The sequence below is a fragment of the Nematolebias whitei genome, chromosome 21 (assembly GCF_014905685.2).
Source record: "Nematolebias whitei isolate Nwh7 chromosome 21, NemWhi1, whole genome shotgun sequence".
NCBI classification, from domain to species: Eukaryota; Metazoa; Chordata; class Actinopteri; order Cyprinodontiformes; family Rivulidae; genus Nematolebias; species Nematolebias whitei.
Window position 1 is genome coordinate 16715222 of NC_056518.1, and position 16535 is coordinate 16731756.

Consider the following 16535-nt stretch of genomic DNA (forward strand, 5'->3'; position numbering starts at 1 on the left):
AGGGAAAATCCAGAAATAAAAAGAAGCTTTAGAAATAAACAGGTTTATATGACAACTGTGCAGGTGAGTGACCACACATAATGTGTTCAGGTTATTGGTTTAAATTTTTGCTTAATGAATGACTTTAAAACACAGTGTTACATTAACCACGAAGCATAAGTCAGTTTTTCCATGTCTAATGTAATGTCCCAACACTCCCTGTTTGACTTTGAAACGTTTCAGTACTTCATCACTGTAAAATATAATTCAATCAAGTCGTCTCACTCATTCAGCAGAAGGAAAACTAATGAAATCACAGACAGAAATGTAAGCACAGTTTGAGCCTTCTGCACAAATCGATGTAAAACATTTGCTTCACAAACACCACGTGGGCTTCAGAGCCAGTATAGTGTAGCTACATGAGCGACACAAACCACACGTGCGTTACGGAAACCTTCGAGCCCACGCTCTGTCCCTGTGGCTGCTTTTAACAAAAGAAAAGGGGGAGTTAAAGGTTCCACACACTAGTATACACTTCTCTACCTTAAATGACGTAAAAGATGCTTCAAACATTTATGTAACAAAACAAAAAAAGATTTGAAGAGTTTACATCCCCTTGATGTATATTAAAATGTAATGTATCAAACCCTTCCATAATAAAAACACTCAATGACGTTAACGTTTGGGGGTAGTACAATAAACTAACTTATTTTTTTTATTATTTTAACACTTTTTTGTACTGTAAGTGCCTGTTGTCAAACTCTACTTCATTTCCTTTTGTATAGGCTTGCCTATGATACCAAACAAAATAATTTAATGTCCCCTACCAATTTTATTTTCTGTCTCTACTTCTGGGAGATGTATAGTCTGGTTTAGAACAATTTTTAAAAGCATTCAATGTTTGTTTCTTGTAATGAAGCCTAACCTTGACCCTCACAAGTCTTGAACCAGGACTTAGGATTGGAGTTAGTTTAGTTGAACATTCAAGCGTTTGGTTTAAACAAGGTCAAACCTGAAGGCAACAGACAGGAAGCACCTCTGCTTAGTAAGCATGAGATAATAACTCGGAAAAATGATGCAAATGATTATCAGCATGTCGACCAAACTTTTCTCTTACCAGACCTGCAAGTCAACTTCCCCCCCCAGATTATTTACTTTGTCGTATTAATCTGTCAAAATGAGGAAGCTTTAATTCATCGCAACAAGCTGGCTTGATGAAGTGCACCTAACACTTAAAAAGCAATTACACAACCGCACAACAAGCACCAATTATCAGACAAATGCAATAAGTGCTCAGAACAAACAGGAAAATGTTTTTAAAGATAACAAAGACAGGACTGACTGGGTCGCTCCGGTTTTCTCTGAGAGGTCAGAAACAGCAGAGAAGTGAGGAAATTTGAGGCCTTACCATCGGTGAAGGATCCGGTGAGAGTAATGAGGACGAAAACTTTCCCTTCTGGCTCCAAGTCCATCTGTAAAGAGCACAAAGTTATTTCTGAATCCTCACACCGACAACAGAAAGAAATGAAAGCCGAGTAATTCTTAAAGAAATGTAGACGTTTTGGTCAAAACACGTTTATTTGCAATTTCACACAAAATGCTATTCATAACATACTCTGAGTGTGAGTTGTGGACAACTCGGATACAAACGCCAAACTTGAGCACAGTATCTGTAGGCCTGTCACGATACCAAATTTTACTGAGCGATTAATTGTCTCAGAAATTATTGCGATAAACGATAATATTGTTTGAAATTTGACAATAATTAGTAATTATTATCAAATTTACAAAGAAATTTTGGCTAATTTGTTTTGAGTGTAGTACCTTTTTTGACCACCGGATGGCAGTGTAAGACTGTTTGAACCGAAGGATGGATAGTGAGGGAGCGAGGAGCGTGTCTCTTTAAGAAAAATGGGAGGGAGACCTCTTGACGTGACATGGGCTGTCCATAGTTGCCAAGTCCACTTATTATAAACAAATATAGGCTTGTTTTTTCCTAAAGTCACTTGTAAATCTTGTGAGTCGCGGGTTGCATTTTTTTGGGGCTTGTTTGAACATGAAGTTGCTTATTTGGGCTCGACTTTCTTTCCGAGTGAAACTAGTTGATTATCTCCCAGCTCCGCAAAATAAAGCAAAAGATGAGTGGTAGTAGGTAGTTTTGTCCCTTCCACGCCCCCATTTCCTGTTTATCGCTCCCGCCCAAGTTGAGTAGGACCTGGTTGCCCAAGTTGGCGAGGCGACAGGCGCACATATAGACATAAATAGACATATACAAATACGTCTGTAGGCGCGCACCCCAAACACTCATACTGTGGCCGACCACTAGGGGGCTCCACTCACACGCAGATGCAAGGATGTTTAGTTTGTAAAAATATGTAGAAGAAATTACATATGTAAAATGTATTGTTTTTATCAGAGCTTAAAAGCATGTTATTCAAAGTGTTTATCATAATTTAGCTGTTGTTTATGTGTAATGTCATAATAAATGTATGCTTATACTGTTTTAAAATGGCCTGTTTTACACAATGTGGTGGGTTGCCAGTTGAACTTGTTTTGGGCTTGTTTTCATAGAGCTGGTTGCTTGTTTCTATCGCGAGATCTGGCAACACTGGGGCATGATGCAAAACCGCGATTTTGGACGGTTAAAATGGATTTTACAGAGAAAGGGAAGGGTCCGTGAAGAGCACGGGAGTTGAGCCTTTTGTCATCCGGTGTTTTCAGTAGAAAAAGAGACAAGAAGAAATGATAAAGCAGATAAATAAAAATGAGGTCGATCATTTTCATTTATCACGCGATTAATTGATTTATTGTTTATCGCGACAGGCCTAAGTATCTGTACAAGTGACTTATTTCGAGTCATTTTTAAGGTTGATTAGCTGCTGCGGCCATCTTGAATAGAGCCGACTACAGTATGTAATCATGTGCAGGTGTTCACCCAGTGATAACTTTATGAAATCTTCATAAAAATCCATCCTTCATGAGACGTTTTGCTAACAGACACGAGTGAGATGGTGAGTGAATAAAATGAAACAACCAAAGATAAATATTTTTGGTTAGATGCCATTTGCTCCAGATTCAGAACAAGCAGCAGTGTTTCTGCATTTTTTCCATTCCTTTGCATTTGCGTCATGATGAAAGACTGTGAACGCGACAGAAACCCAGCTGAGCAGGTCTGACGGGTCGGGCGGTCGCATGAATAACATTCAAAGCGTTGCAGGGGACGAAGGTTTCGCTGAAGGTGGACACTGCCTGGCACACAGAGAGACTCTGCTTCCGGCTCAGACTACTGAGTGGAAACTTGGGCCGTCATCCTACGCTTAAACCAAGATCTATTTCTGTTAACATACGCTTCCTGGAAAAAACTGAAGCAGCAAAACAATGACACATGCAGAATGAAAACAGCGAAGGCAGACACTCGGAGCTTCTTTTTTTTTCAAGAAAAGGCCTCTTTCTCAGCCAGCTGCTCACATCCTGTGTCAGTTAAGCTGTCCATGGTGAGACGTCCTCTGTGCCGACACTGATGGGGGGGCAGCTGAGTTGCCAGGTTTGTCATATACAAGTACGCCCAGCCCTGAGTGATTAGAAGTCACATTCATTGTTTGTTCTACCCTCCAGTCTGCTCAACAAGTGAGGCCATAGTTCAGTCATAAAATCAGCAGCGTGCACATTTAGGACAACAAATAAAACAAATTGAGGAGATAAAATATCAAAGTGTCTGCTGCTGCAGGTCTGGGAGACAGAAAAGGCAGACTTGATCAGAAATAGGGCGCTCACTGCCGGGAAATTTCGCCCTGTATTTTAAAAAAGCAGAACATTTCACGCTTCATCGCAAAGAAGGAAGTCTTTAAATGATATTTAAACAGATGTACGAGAGTCTAAATGTCAGTAAATGTGGAACATGTTGAAGGGCTGCTTTCTCTTTCTTACCTTTGAGGTCTAAGAAGCCACTTCTTCTGTTCAGTTTCAAACATGAAGACTGAGCAGAGCAGAAAATTTATTTTAACTCATGCACATCACCCCAAGTTTAGACTAAAATCATCTTAGGTTTAGTTGGAGCCGTTTTGGACAAACCTCTGAAATTCTGCCATGTGTAATTTCATTCCAAGCTGTGTGATGTCACCTCAGAGTATGTGTTATCAATGACTCTCAGCTACTACCACACCGAATTCTAGCTCAGTATCTGTGAAGCTGACTGAATTTTTGCCATTTTTTTGGTTTTAAAAGGTCAGACGACTGTGGTAGCCATCTTGAATTGGGTTGTAGAGGGATGCATGATCTTTTCCTGGAGGCTTCATTAAAATCTGTCTAGCAGTTCATGCAGATAGAGGTAAACGTAAGCGAGGAAGATGAGCAGCTGGATAGCAGCCAACAGAAAACGAGCTATTTGGCAGCTACGATCAGCTCTGTGGGAAAAACTTTGATAAACAGCGGCGTGGGCGTGTGGAGGCCTGCGCCTCGTGTGCGCAAAGAACCAGCCCAGCGCTCGTTCTGCACGAGTAAGTTCAAAAAACCCTCGGTGGCTCAGATCGAGCCGATAACAGCCTTGAGCCTCAAAATGAGAACGACTGCAGACCAAGTTCCACTTTCACACCACTTCCTCACAAAGCTCAGGGTCTTGGTGTGCACAAAGCAATCTTAGGCGTTAATTCTTGCTTTTGCAGCTGTTAAGCTGTGACACAAGTTCATGCATTTACATTTTCTACATTAAATGATTCTGCAATTACTCCTAAAACAAAGAAAATAATGGTAGTTAACTGTTTTCGTCTTCTTTTCCAAATCTGCTGATGAAAACAGGTTTATAATAAAACTTAAACACGTTGATTTATTAAAGTATTTGTTTTTAATGCATGCTGGTTTGTTGGTTTTACACAACAAAAACTGCTAAATCCACACTGTGCATCGAAAAGAACCCGACAAGGAGGGGTTTTAAACGAGCAGACGGTCGTTTGGAGGCGAACGAGTGCACAAGCGTGAATCGTTTGTGTGATGACAGCTCGGTGGTGCACGGTGAGAAACCTGCTTCAGATCCAGGTCTGAACAGGTCCGGGTTACGTTCACCAACACCTGCTGAGGCTGAGACGACCCGGAGGAATGAAAGTAAGTTAAAAAAACAACAAAATTAAAAAAAAACGCAGGTTTGAAATGGGTGAAGTTTAATTTTAAAGTTTAAAAGTGGGACTAATGTGAGACTTTATGTTTTGGTCAGTTTCCACTCGCTCCCTTGTGTGCATTAAAAAAATAAATCATCATTTGCAACATCCACCTATCCATGTACCAGATTCTTTCTTTCCAGGTCATGGAGGTCACTGGTGTCCCTATCATTCACTGGACGAGAAGAGACCCTGGACAGGTCTCCAGTCCATCACAGGGACACATGGAGACAACCACTATAAGGACAATTTAGAGTTACCAGTCAGTCTAACATGCATGTTTTTGAACAGTGTAATTGCAATATTAACGTATTCTGTTTTTTTATATCTTTTTTTTTTTTACTATAACTACCTCTGCATACTTTGTGTTTTGTCAGCAATCAAAAAGTTCAGCTGTTGAAGCAGCTGTAAATATAAAAGAACTCTTACGTCTATCCTATTTCAGTCTTTTGCACATGTATTTAAATTTTAATTTAACACATCACTAAGAATGTTATAAAAAGCCTTAGATTAAAGTGGACAATAAATATCCGTACAAAATAAAATAGTAAAATAATAATAATAAGAAGAAACTTTAATTAAATAAGGTTATTTGTTCTTTTATTTGTCAACTTCTGGTTTGTGATTCCCCGGCTTAAAAGGGGCGGGGCTTCAGAGTGGCGTTGAGAGCCTGCACCTCTTTATTTACTTTTAGCTGCTTTTGTGGCTAATATTAGCTATAATTTTCCTTTTTCCAGCTAATAGCTAATTTCAGCAGTTATTCAACGCAGCCTTCATTCTGTATTTTCACAGAAACTGGACTTTCTCTGGTTGTGATGAACCTTATACGGCCGAAAACATCCTTAGGTGTAATTATAACGGCGGCGCAGGTTGTGTGGCAGTGGACGCTGAGCGTTTGTGTTTGTGCACTTTGCCAAGATTAGAATTAACTGCACGATCGCCCTGCATGGTTTCACACTGGGCGGCACGGAGGAGCAGTGGTTACAGCTGTTATATATATATAAAGTTACTGGTAACTCTAAATAGTCACTAAGTGCGAGCGAAGGCTTTGATGGTTGTTTATCTTGTTTGGTCCTGTGATGGACTCGAGACCAGTCCTGGGTGGCCCCTGCTTCTCACACATTGACTGCAGGAGATAGACGTCTGCTCCCCATGACCCAGAAAGGGGAAGTGGATAAAGAAAATGATTTTATGAAGCATTTGGTGAGTACAGACGGTGCAGCTGAAGAACTGTCCTTCACAGAGTCTGGGCTCTGATGGTAAACCCTAAATGAGCTCTGAGGTCAGGACAAATAAGGGAGGTCCAACTGTGACCAGTTTACTGAACTATTAAAGCAATTTCCATTAACTCACAGCAGAAAATAAAAGTTGGATTAAATTAAAGTCCTGTTTTCCACCACTTCTTCAGCCGTGGTCAATGGTACCAACTTGAGTTTTACTGTTAAGAACCAACAAAATGCATTTTGTTTTCACTCAAGACACCCTGCCATTCACTTTGTGGGGTCTTAATTAAATTAAGTGCAACTTTAGTTTTAACACGGTTATTTTAGATAACTCAACAAAAGACCAGTTCATGTCTCTCAATTCAAGAAAATGTGCAACAGGGAAATAATTAAAAAAGACAATGTGGTTCTCAAAGTCACAAGATGACAGCATTACAAGAAAATAAAGCGATCATCCAAACTCAGGATGTACTCTGTGGATTTATGTTATCGCTGAATGAAGATAGTTTTGTCCTCAAAGCTCGATTCTTTTGAGATGAGCAATCAAGTGAACCCGTGTCTCCTCCTGTGTGGAGCTGCAGAGACGAAATTACAACCGTAATAAACTATAAGACGGCTTTTAACGGTCTGCTGTTCAGGTAACTAACAAAATCCCCAAATCTCAATTTCTTAAAGGTAAAAAAAATTATGTGGATAAAGTAATTCATTCTTATTGATTTTCCCCCACTTATATCAATATTTCTCAAATATATGAGGATGCAGAGGACGGAGTGAGATGGAGGAGGACTGGCTGTGCTGACCCCTGAAGAGGGAAAAGCCAAAAGATTTATATTCATAGAAAACTGTAAAACACGTTCCCATTTGAATCTTCAGACTTTAAATCTATATCCACCAAAACTTCTCACTTGAAGAGGCAACTTTCACAACACTATAAAGGTTTTCGCAAGTGCTTCTCTATGAAATGTTTTAAAATGTTCGAAACATTTTTATTTAGCTTAGCTGACTTTTTTTATATATCACCGATTGTCTTATTATGATTTATAGGCTCCTTGAGTTTTTAGCTATTTTCTACACTGCATTTTCTTATCTGTATTGTTTACTGCTAATAAATAGATGAACTAAATTATATTTTGTGATTAGAGCGTTTCACCTGCATTAATCATCACTGTCATCATCTGTGGTGTTTCACTGGAAATGACCAAGAACTTGCCACATACTGTACCTCTCACATCATCGTTTGAAGGTGAACCAGTGGGTCTATAGTTCTGATTGCGCCTGATAGGTTCGGGGTTTCACTCACCCATCCCTCAAAGGTCTCCCCGGTGTTGGAGCTTTTGATCAGGTCTCCGAACTGGATGGTGCAGTTGGCCACGAAGTCGTCGTATCCAATCGGAGTGTCGTGGAAAACAGCCAGCTCGATCTGCTTCCCTTCGTGCACGTTCAGGCTGAACTCCTCGTTGTACGTGGGCATGTTGGTTTTCTGCTTGGTGTGCGTCTGGCCCACTTTCAAGTCGTCCACCTTCACCACAATGTACGGGTCCAGCACCTGGGGAGCCTTGTTGAAGATGACGGTGTGGCGGGTGGACAAGGTTGTCGGTTTGAGGTCCAGCGCCTCGCCGATCCGCAGCTTCAGATATCCATTAAAGCGCATTCTGAGGCAGCCCGCGTGCGCAAAAGTGAGGAAAAAAAATATGTAAAATGTTTAAAAATACATATAAATAAAGCGTTCACGCCCTCTTAGTTATAGGAGCAAACAGTGCTCGCGTTGTTAAAACCATCGTGACATGACTGCTGCTCTCCTCTCTGCAGACGCCGAGTCTCGAACCTGTTCCACCAACTTTCTGTAAATAGGAAGAATCATGCTGAGCTCGAGTTCCGCATTATTCTGTCACAGAACACACAAACTCAGGCTGACGGCTCTGTCACATGGTGCAAAATGTAGTTCTTACTCCGAGACAGGAAGGTAGAACTACACTAACCGTCATGCATCGCTCTGACAGCTGAAAGGTGCGCTGGACGCTCACCTGTCAGCTGGTGTTCAGGGAGCGCGCCCCCCCTGCTGGTCAATACTGCGAAGTGCAGCATTTTCCTTCCATCCATCCATCCATTGTTGCAGCAACAGTTCTGAAAAAAAGTTTAATGCTGATTATAGTTTTAGTACCTCTTTGTTAACATCTTTATGTTTGATTTATTGTGCTCCTGAAACAACTATGTTCCACATTTTGTGTTACAATGAATATATAAATATATATTTTTTAATTATATCGCTTCTTTTAAGGCAATTTAATTAACATCATATTTAGATGAATAAAAGATCCAATGAACGATACATAATTTCTTCTTAGACATGAATTTTCACTAAAATTTAAATATGTAAATACTTAGTTATTTCTCAAAACAAAATCAAATAAAGTTAAAAAAAATGTATTTTTTATGAAAAGTTTTTTATGAACAAAATTAAAAGAAAAAGTACTACTGTACAGTATATACAGGTGCTGGTCATAAAATTAGAATATCATGAAAAAGTTGATTTATTTCAGTAATTACATTCAAAAAGTAAAACTTGTATATTATATTCATTCTTTACACACAGACTGATATATGTTTATTTATTTTAATGTTGATGATTATAACTGACAACTAATGAAAACCACAAATTCAGTATCAGAAAATTAGAATATTGTGAAAAGGTTCAATACTGAAGACACCTGGTGCCACACTCTAATCAGCTAATTAACTCAAAACACCTGCAAAGGCCTTTAAATGGTCTCAGTCTAGTTCTGTAGACTACACAATCATGGGAAAGACTGCTGACTTGACAGATGTCCAAAAGATGACCATTGACACCTTGCACAAGGAGAGCAAGACACAGAAGGTCATTGCTAAAGAGGCTGGCTGTTCACAGAGCTCTGTGTCCAAGCACATTAATAGAGAGGCGAAGGGAAGATGTGGTATAAAAAACTGTACAAGCAATAGGGATAACCACACCCTGGAGAGGATGGTGAAACAAAACTAATTCCAAAATGTGGGAGAGATTCACAAAGAGTGGACTGCAGCTGGAGTCGGTGCTTCAAGAACCACCACGCTCAGATGTATGCAAGACTGTATGCAAGACATGAGTTCAGCTGTCACATTCCTTGTGTCAAGCCACTCTTGAACAAGCGACAGTGTCAGAAGCGTCTCGCCTGGACTAAAGACAAAAAGGACTGGACTGCTGCTGAGTGGTCCAAAGTCATGTTCTCTGATTAAAGTAAATTTTGCATTTCCTTTGGAAATCAAGGTCCCAGAGTCTGGAGGAAGAGAGGAGACACAGAATCCACGTTGCTTGAGGTCCAGAGTCAAGTTTCCACAGTCAGTGATGGTTTGGGGTGCCATGTCATCTACTGGTGTTGGTCCACTGTGTTTTCTGAGGTCCAAGGTCAACACATCTGTCTACCAGGAAGTTTTAGAGACTTCATGCTTCCTGCTGCTGACCAACTTGATGGAGATGCAGATTTAATTTTTCAACAGGACTTGGCACCTGCACACAGTGACAAAGCTACCAGTACCTGGTTTAAGGACCATGGTATCCCTGCTCTTAACTGGCCAGCAAACTCACCTGATCTTAACCCCATAGAAAATCTATGGAGTATTGTGAAGAGGAAGATGTGATACACCAGACCCAACAATTCAGAAGAGCTGAAGGCCACTATCAGAACAACCTGGGCTCTCATAACACCTGAGCAGTGACACAGACATGATCCACTCCATGCCACGCTGCATTGCTGCAGTAATCCAGACAAAAGGAGCAACAACTAAGTACTGATGCTGTACATGCTCATACTTTTCATGTTCATACTTTTCATGTTCATACTTTTCAGTTGGCCAACATTTCTAAAAATCTTTTTTTTTTATTGGTCTTAATGTTCTAATTTTCTGAGATACTGAATTTGGGGTTTTAATCATCAACTTTAAAAGAAATAAACATTTAAAATATATCAGTCTGTGTGTAATGAATGAATTAATATAATATACAAGTTTCACTTTTTGAATGGAATTACTGAAATAAATAAACATTTTTATGATATTCTAAAAGCACCTGTAAATATTCTTCCTCAATCATTAACATTCATTTTGCTCTTCACCCACCAGGTGTTAGTAAAGAGGCGTTTTAGATTCACTGAATAAAACCAGTCGTTTCACATGGTTTTAATAAAACAATCAAATTAAACTTGCTACAAATGAAACACTGCGTTCTTTTTAATAGGTCTGAATAATTAAATGTTAAATTTTTTCCACCGTCATACACACATGATTGTAATAATCCAACAATATGTTGCCAGTTGAGAAAGCATAAAATCTCACAAATGTGAGAAAATACTGCCCGTGTTGTTTCATGGTTATTAATTTTCTTAAAGGGACAAATGAACTGCTCTGATCAGATCTAGTAACTAAAACAAAGACCTTCAGATCTAGTAACATCATATGTCAGGATTCCAGGCTGCATTTTTTAAAGGAAAATAAATCTAAGCTAAAAGTAAAGCCATTTAAATCCCTCCTTTCTCTCCCCTGCTGTGAAGACTTTCTCTTTCTTCCTCTAAAAGCCACTCGCTCTCCTCCTCTCCCTCTGAGGGAGCGAGGCCCGTTCCATCCATAAATGCCACGATCAAAGTCTTCACTTTATTGGTGTTAGACTTGACCTCTGACCCCTCTCTGGCAAATGTCAGCACTCCACATCCCTCCGCTCCAGCTGGTATAAATAAAAAGCCGAGGTCCCACTTCTTGCACATCCCTCGGATCCAGACCGTCTTGTAAACAACCTCTCAGACGTGACCTTGCTCAGAGGAGAGGCCCGTGACGAGAAGGCAGGCAGACTGTGGATCGCATCGGTGCAGGCGAGTGAATGCACGACTCACGGCATTCAGCAGCTAGGATTTCAGTTCCAGTGGGTCAGACTGGAAGAAAACACTTGAAACTGCAGATGACCCAAACCAGTAGGATCCAAACATGTTAGTTTATGTTCATAAACACTGTTTATATTGTTTCTTACTTGAGGCTCCAGAGTCAAGGTGACTGAGTGGGATTTGTGATTGTATATCATATAAGAAAGGTCAGAGGTCACGGATTCTGATTCAGCCTTTCCAGCAGAGGGCAGGAGAAGACTGCTGAATTCACCACCTTCCACCCTTCTCTGAAAAAGCTTCCCATTTCTACCTTCACGCTCTCTTTTGCTTCTTCTGTGAGCAGCAGCAACTCTTTGGTGCCTCCTCTACATTCAAGGTCGATTGTTTTACAGTGACTTGCTGTCATGGTCCAAATCTGACTTTATGGAGGTCTGCAGCAGCAGAAGGTATATAAAAAAAAGACTTTTGAGGACATTCTGAAGAGTAAAACGCAACAACAAAACACAAAATCGTCAAAAAGTAATCAGTGAATATATATTTACGAGTGACTGGAGTCAAGCTAGTTCAAGAAGGCTGCAACATCTAATGAGATTAAAATAAAAATGGCTGTAATTCAGTCCATTGTGAACACATTAGGCCAAAATCTTATGTGGTAGTAGCTGAGAGTGATTCAAAACACATACTCTGATGGTGACAGCTCACATTGTTGCATGACTGCACATTTCTCACAAAAACTGTCCCTGATTTCTCAACAGAAGATGATGTTAGTTTAAAACTTTGGCATAAAAGATGGCGGGTGATGTGCATGCCTTTAGTCTATGAGACGTTTGTTTTTTTTTTGTTTTTTTTTAATGTAGATGTGTTTTGTTTGGTTTAATTGAAAAAAAAAAGTCTTTGCATGAGTTTCAATTTTCTAAATACTTTAAGTTTTATATAGAAGCACATAAAGTTTTGTAAAGTTAGATGTGGAGCTGTAATGGGGCTTTGTTGTGTATTTTGTGTACTGCAGTGAAATATTATTATCCATTTACTTTTCTTGCTGTTTGAGACATATTCATGGCTGTTTCTTGTATTCTTTCTTCTGTGTGTGAAGATTAGTTTAATGTTGCTTTGTTCTGTTAAACAGAATTGCTTTCGACTCCTCTGTGTTTCAACTAAATAATCGCTCGGACACGTGTGAGCATTAAATCCACATTGCACATCAGAACGCGTCTCTTTTGCACAAGTTGTCCGTTTGAGTTCGCAGCTGATTTCTGTCTGCGTACAACCTAATTTAAGCCACTTGTAGGGTTGTCACATCATTTTCACCATCCAGGGTCTAGTTTATGTTTGTAACCCAGAACAGCTTGGTCCTCTGCTCAGATCCCCCCTATGGCCCCCCCCCCCCCCTCCTATATCTGCAGCAAATGAAGCGTAGCATTGATGCCAAACAGGGTCCACCAAGCAGGACACAACTGAGATATGCTAAAGCTTATCTTTTTTGACTTCGGTGAGAAAATAATTATTTCACCTCCAACTTCACCTCCTGCACTGACAAAACTCAGTTACACCCATCAGTCATTGGGTCCAAACCCCCCCACCCACCCACTAAGGTTTGGCCACAACACCCCAGCTTCCCCTCAGGTAAGGCTGAACACATATGTGTGGAAAAAAGTCCATAAATCACACATCTGGTAATGAACAGGCGTTATTCACAACATGGTGTTTACTGCCTCACCATGGGAGAACGAGGGTGAAAAAGTAAAGAATGGGGGGGGGGGGGGGGGGAGTATGAAGAGAAAGTGTTGGTTTCTAATCTATTAGACTTCCATTTCCTCTTCTTCATCAGCTATCTGAACAAAAGAAGACCCTGCTCGAACTGGAGGATGTTCTTCACGAGGAAAAGTGAAAACTGGAGGAATGCAGCTGTGCGAGTGGTCAAGACCGCTCTGGATGGAGGAGCAGCGGGACGAGGGCGACTGAGGCTGGAGGAGGGAGGGGAGGGGGGGGTCGGTTCTATCACAGCCCCTCCTGGGTAATTGGCTCCAGATGTGAGGCAGCGTGGCCCCTGCGCCAGAAAGGCGTCAGGGCCGCATTAAGAGCTCAGCTCCGGGCTGATGGGATCCCACTGACACAACCCCCACCCCCACACACACCCAGCATGAGATACTGGATCCTACAGTGCTACCTCAAGAACCACTCCGCCCCCAACGTAAAAACAGTTTGACCCTGTACACAAAAAACACAACACAGTGATTAATAAATCTGTGAAACAACACACTGAAAGTGCTTCAGCAGCAGCTGATAACATGTAGTTTTATCATTTTAAAACAGTACACTGAATATGCTCGTGTTGATCCCAGTTGTCAAAAGTTTTTACCGTATTGTTCGGACTACAAGGCGCACTTAAAATCCTTTAATTTTCTCAGAAATCGACAGTGAGCCTTATAATCCGGTGTGCCTTGTGTATTCATTCTGGTTAAACTCAGACACTGAAGATGAAGAAGTTGATGGATTTGTGGAAAAGGAAAGAACTGATAAATGAGTGTATAGTTTTATACTTCATGTGTTACAACCAGTGGTGTAGTCTACGTTTTTGTAGTGGGAATACTGCGGTAAAGTTAGTTTTACGTTGGACACAGCTCCAACGTAAAACTAACTTTACCGCGGTCGATCCGTATACTGTGCTTAGAAACCAAAGTACACCGGTTAGTACAATGTTATCATTAATTTATTTTGATTTTTAAGCATACTGAACATTTCCAAAATTTTCTGATGCTTATATTTGAATAAATGAACAAACTTTGTATAATAGTTGGCTTTGTATTAAAAACGTTACAGAATTCATAAAAGAGTATCAAAGCAAAACATGTCCAAGTATTAAGTAGTAAGTACAGTAGTATTAATTATACAATAACTTGTAGGATAAGTGAATGTAAAAAACAGGTGCTGCATACCAATAGATTGTTACGGAAGAGTTTAACGCATCAATGACAGAATAATATGCATCATTGGGCACTTTTAAGTGGGTATACTGAAATTCTTAAGCTTTTCTCATGGGTTTACTCCGTATACCCGTGTATCACGTAGACTACACCACAGGTTACAACTGAACAATGTTGAAAGTGAATGAGTTGAATAAAATTTGACTTCTCTGACTATTTTGATTCGCTTAATGCGCCTTATGTACGAAAACGGACCTGTTCATTGATATTGTGCCTTATAATCCAAAAAACACGGTACAAGGGGAAACAGAAGATCCTGCTTGTTTGGAGGAATTGTGCTCAAATGTGGAGTCTGCTTGGCTGAAGAGGAGAAGGAGCATCCAGATTGTTTAAAGATCGATGCTGAACGATATCTGTCCAGATTTGTTTCAAGAAAAGTGGAGCACGTCAAGGAAAATCATAACCATTTTTATTCAAATTAAAAGTGAAATAAAGCAAACTCTGGTTTTAAGCACACTTTAGATATCTGTTAGGCTGATTATGTAAATCAAAACTCTACAAAGCTTCTTTAAAACCTAATAATTATTTTGTGCGTAAACTGAAATCGTCTGAAACGGACGCATAAAAACAGCTGAGGGAAAGCACCTCCTCCATGTTTCCTTCTTGCTTCCTCAGCTGACAGTTTTCAACATTAAACTGGCCACACGTATTAGTTCCTCCAACACGATTTAATACAGAGTTTAAATCTACAGTGACGACTGGCGTTTGAAAAAGAGTCCTCAGAGCGAGGAATGCTGTTCCTGTGACACAGAGAGCATGTTTACTGATGGAGCGTGGAAATGGATTCAAAGCAGAAAAGCAGCGTGGAGTGAAGGAGAACGAACACGGCAGAGAGGGGGAAAGAGTGGGGGGAATGAAACGAGAGAGCACTTCATCAGGGATGACACTCGCATTTGGTGAGTCGCAGCTCCCACCATGACCAACGAGGGAAACCACTCATCTCTGCCAGCCAGCACCAGAAAGACCCTGGAAGCAGCTCTCGGTCAGGAATGCCTGTTGGACGAGATGCTGCGAATAAACGGAAAGCAGATGTGTAAGCTTGACGTCTACAGACTGACGCTTGGACACAAACAGGAAGAGGAAATGGAATACTGCTTTGGCTGAAAGGTGAAGGCGGATGATAATGTTTGCGTCTGTTAAAGCTCTGGCATGAAAGATGGCGGGAGATAGACTTAAGGAATGTTGTGAGTTTCTACCTTTCTTGTCCTCATAAAAGACAAGGCCAGTAAACTCTGATTATGTCAAAGGTCAAAGGTCATCTACTGGGATCAGATCAGAAGTGGCTGCTATCCTGATTTCCAAACAACAGATAACATTTGTAAAGCGTCTTACAATACGGCTGCCAACAGGGCCTTAATCCGAGCCCACCATCGTTCCTGCATCATTCCATCCTTCAGCCCCGGGAGACGGTGTTGTCATACTGCTGGACACGGGCCCGGGGTGTGAGCGAGTTTAACCAAACAAAAACACTCCCACCCTGGGCTGAGGACCGAGGCCCCATCAGGCCTCCGTGAAAACAGCTCTGAGCTGTGGTAGCGTGCACGTTTCGAACACGCCAACAGAGAAAGAGAGGTTTTATAGTGTGGGAGTGATGCTATACAGTCACTAGGGGGTAATCTTGTGCTACTAATGACTTCGCAGCACAAGTTCACATTCAAGAAAGCCAAGAGAAAAATATTTGAAAACAGTTTATTATTCCCTTCCTGTGCGATTTTTGCATTCATTATTTTCTCCAAGAGGATCAATAAAATATGTTTCTGCTCTTCTAGTTCAGCTGATCGTATATCAAAAATTGATAATACTATAGTGTGCTATGACTTCTTGTAGCTTTTAAAAATATTTAACTTTATTTAAAATATAATTCCTTATATAAATACATCTTGTCCTTCAAAAGCAATGTTCGTTTACAAATCTACGTCAGCATTTTGGTTTTATTTTGGTCTTCTTGTGCTACTTTTTGCTACCATTCTGCTCATTTTAGCTACTGTTTTGCTAATTCTAGCTATTGTCTGCTCATTTTAACTATTGTTTTGCTAATTTTTGCTACTGTTTTGCTATATTTAGCTACTGTTTTGCTAATTCTAGCAATTGTTTGCTCATTTTAACTATTGTTTTGCTAATTTTTGCTACTGTTTTGCTATATTTAGCTACTGTTTTGCTCATTTTAGCTATTGTTTTGCTCATTTTAGCTATTTAAAAATGTTAAATCTGGTCCTCTGGACATTCAAAAAAACAAAACAAAGCAAATCAACAAAAAAATGTAGAAACGTTTTTTTGTTGATTTGCTTTGTTTTGTTTTTTTGAATGTCCAGAGGA

The 16535-nt window shown here is 40.3% G+C and overlaps 1 protein-coding gene across 1 annotated transcript in view; it reads right to left on the reverse strand.

The window, feature by feature from the left end:
* prkcha (protein kinase C, eta, a) overlaps nucleotides 1-8191 on the reverse strand; it is a 31746-nt gene extending 23555 nt beyond the window's left edge. The window contains exons 1-2 of the mRNA XM_037694901.1: nucleotides 7653-8191; nucleotides 1388-1451 (exon numbers count right to left, since the gene is read on the reverse strand). Of these exons, the coding sequence (XP_037550829.1) occupies nucleotides 1388-1451; nucleotides 7653-8003 (415 nt within the window). The 5' untranslated portion in view covers nucleotides 8004-8191. The remainder of the gene's footprint in view (nucleotides 1-1387; nucleotides 1452-7652) is intronic.
* Nucleotides 8192-16535: the final 8344 nt, after the last annotated feature.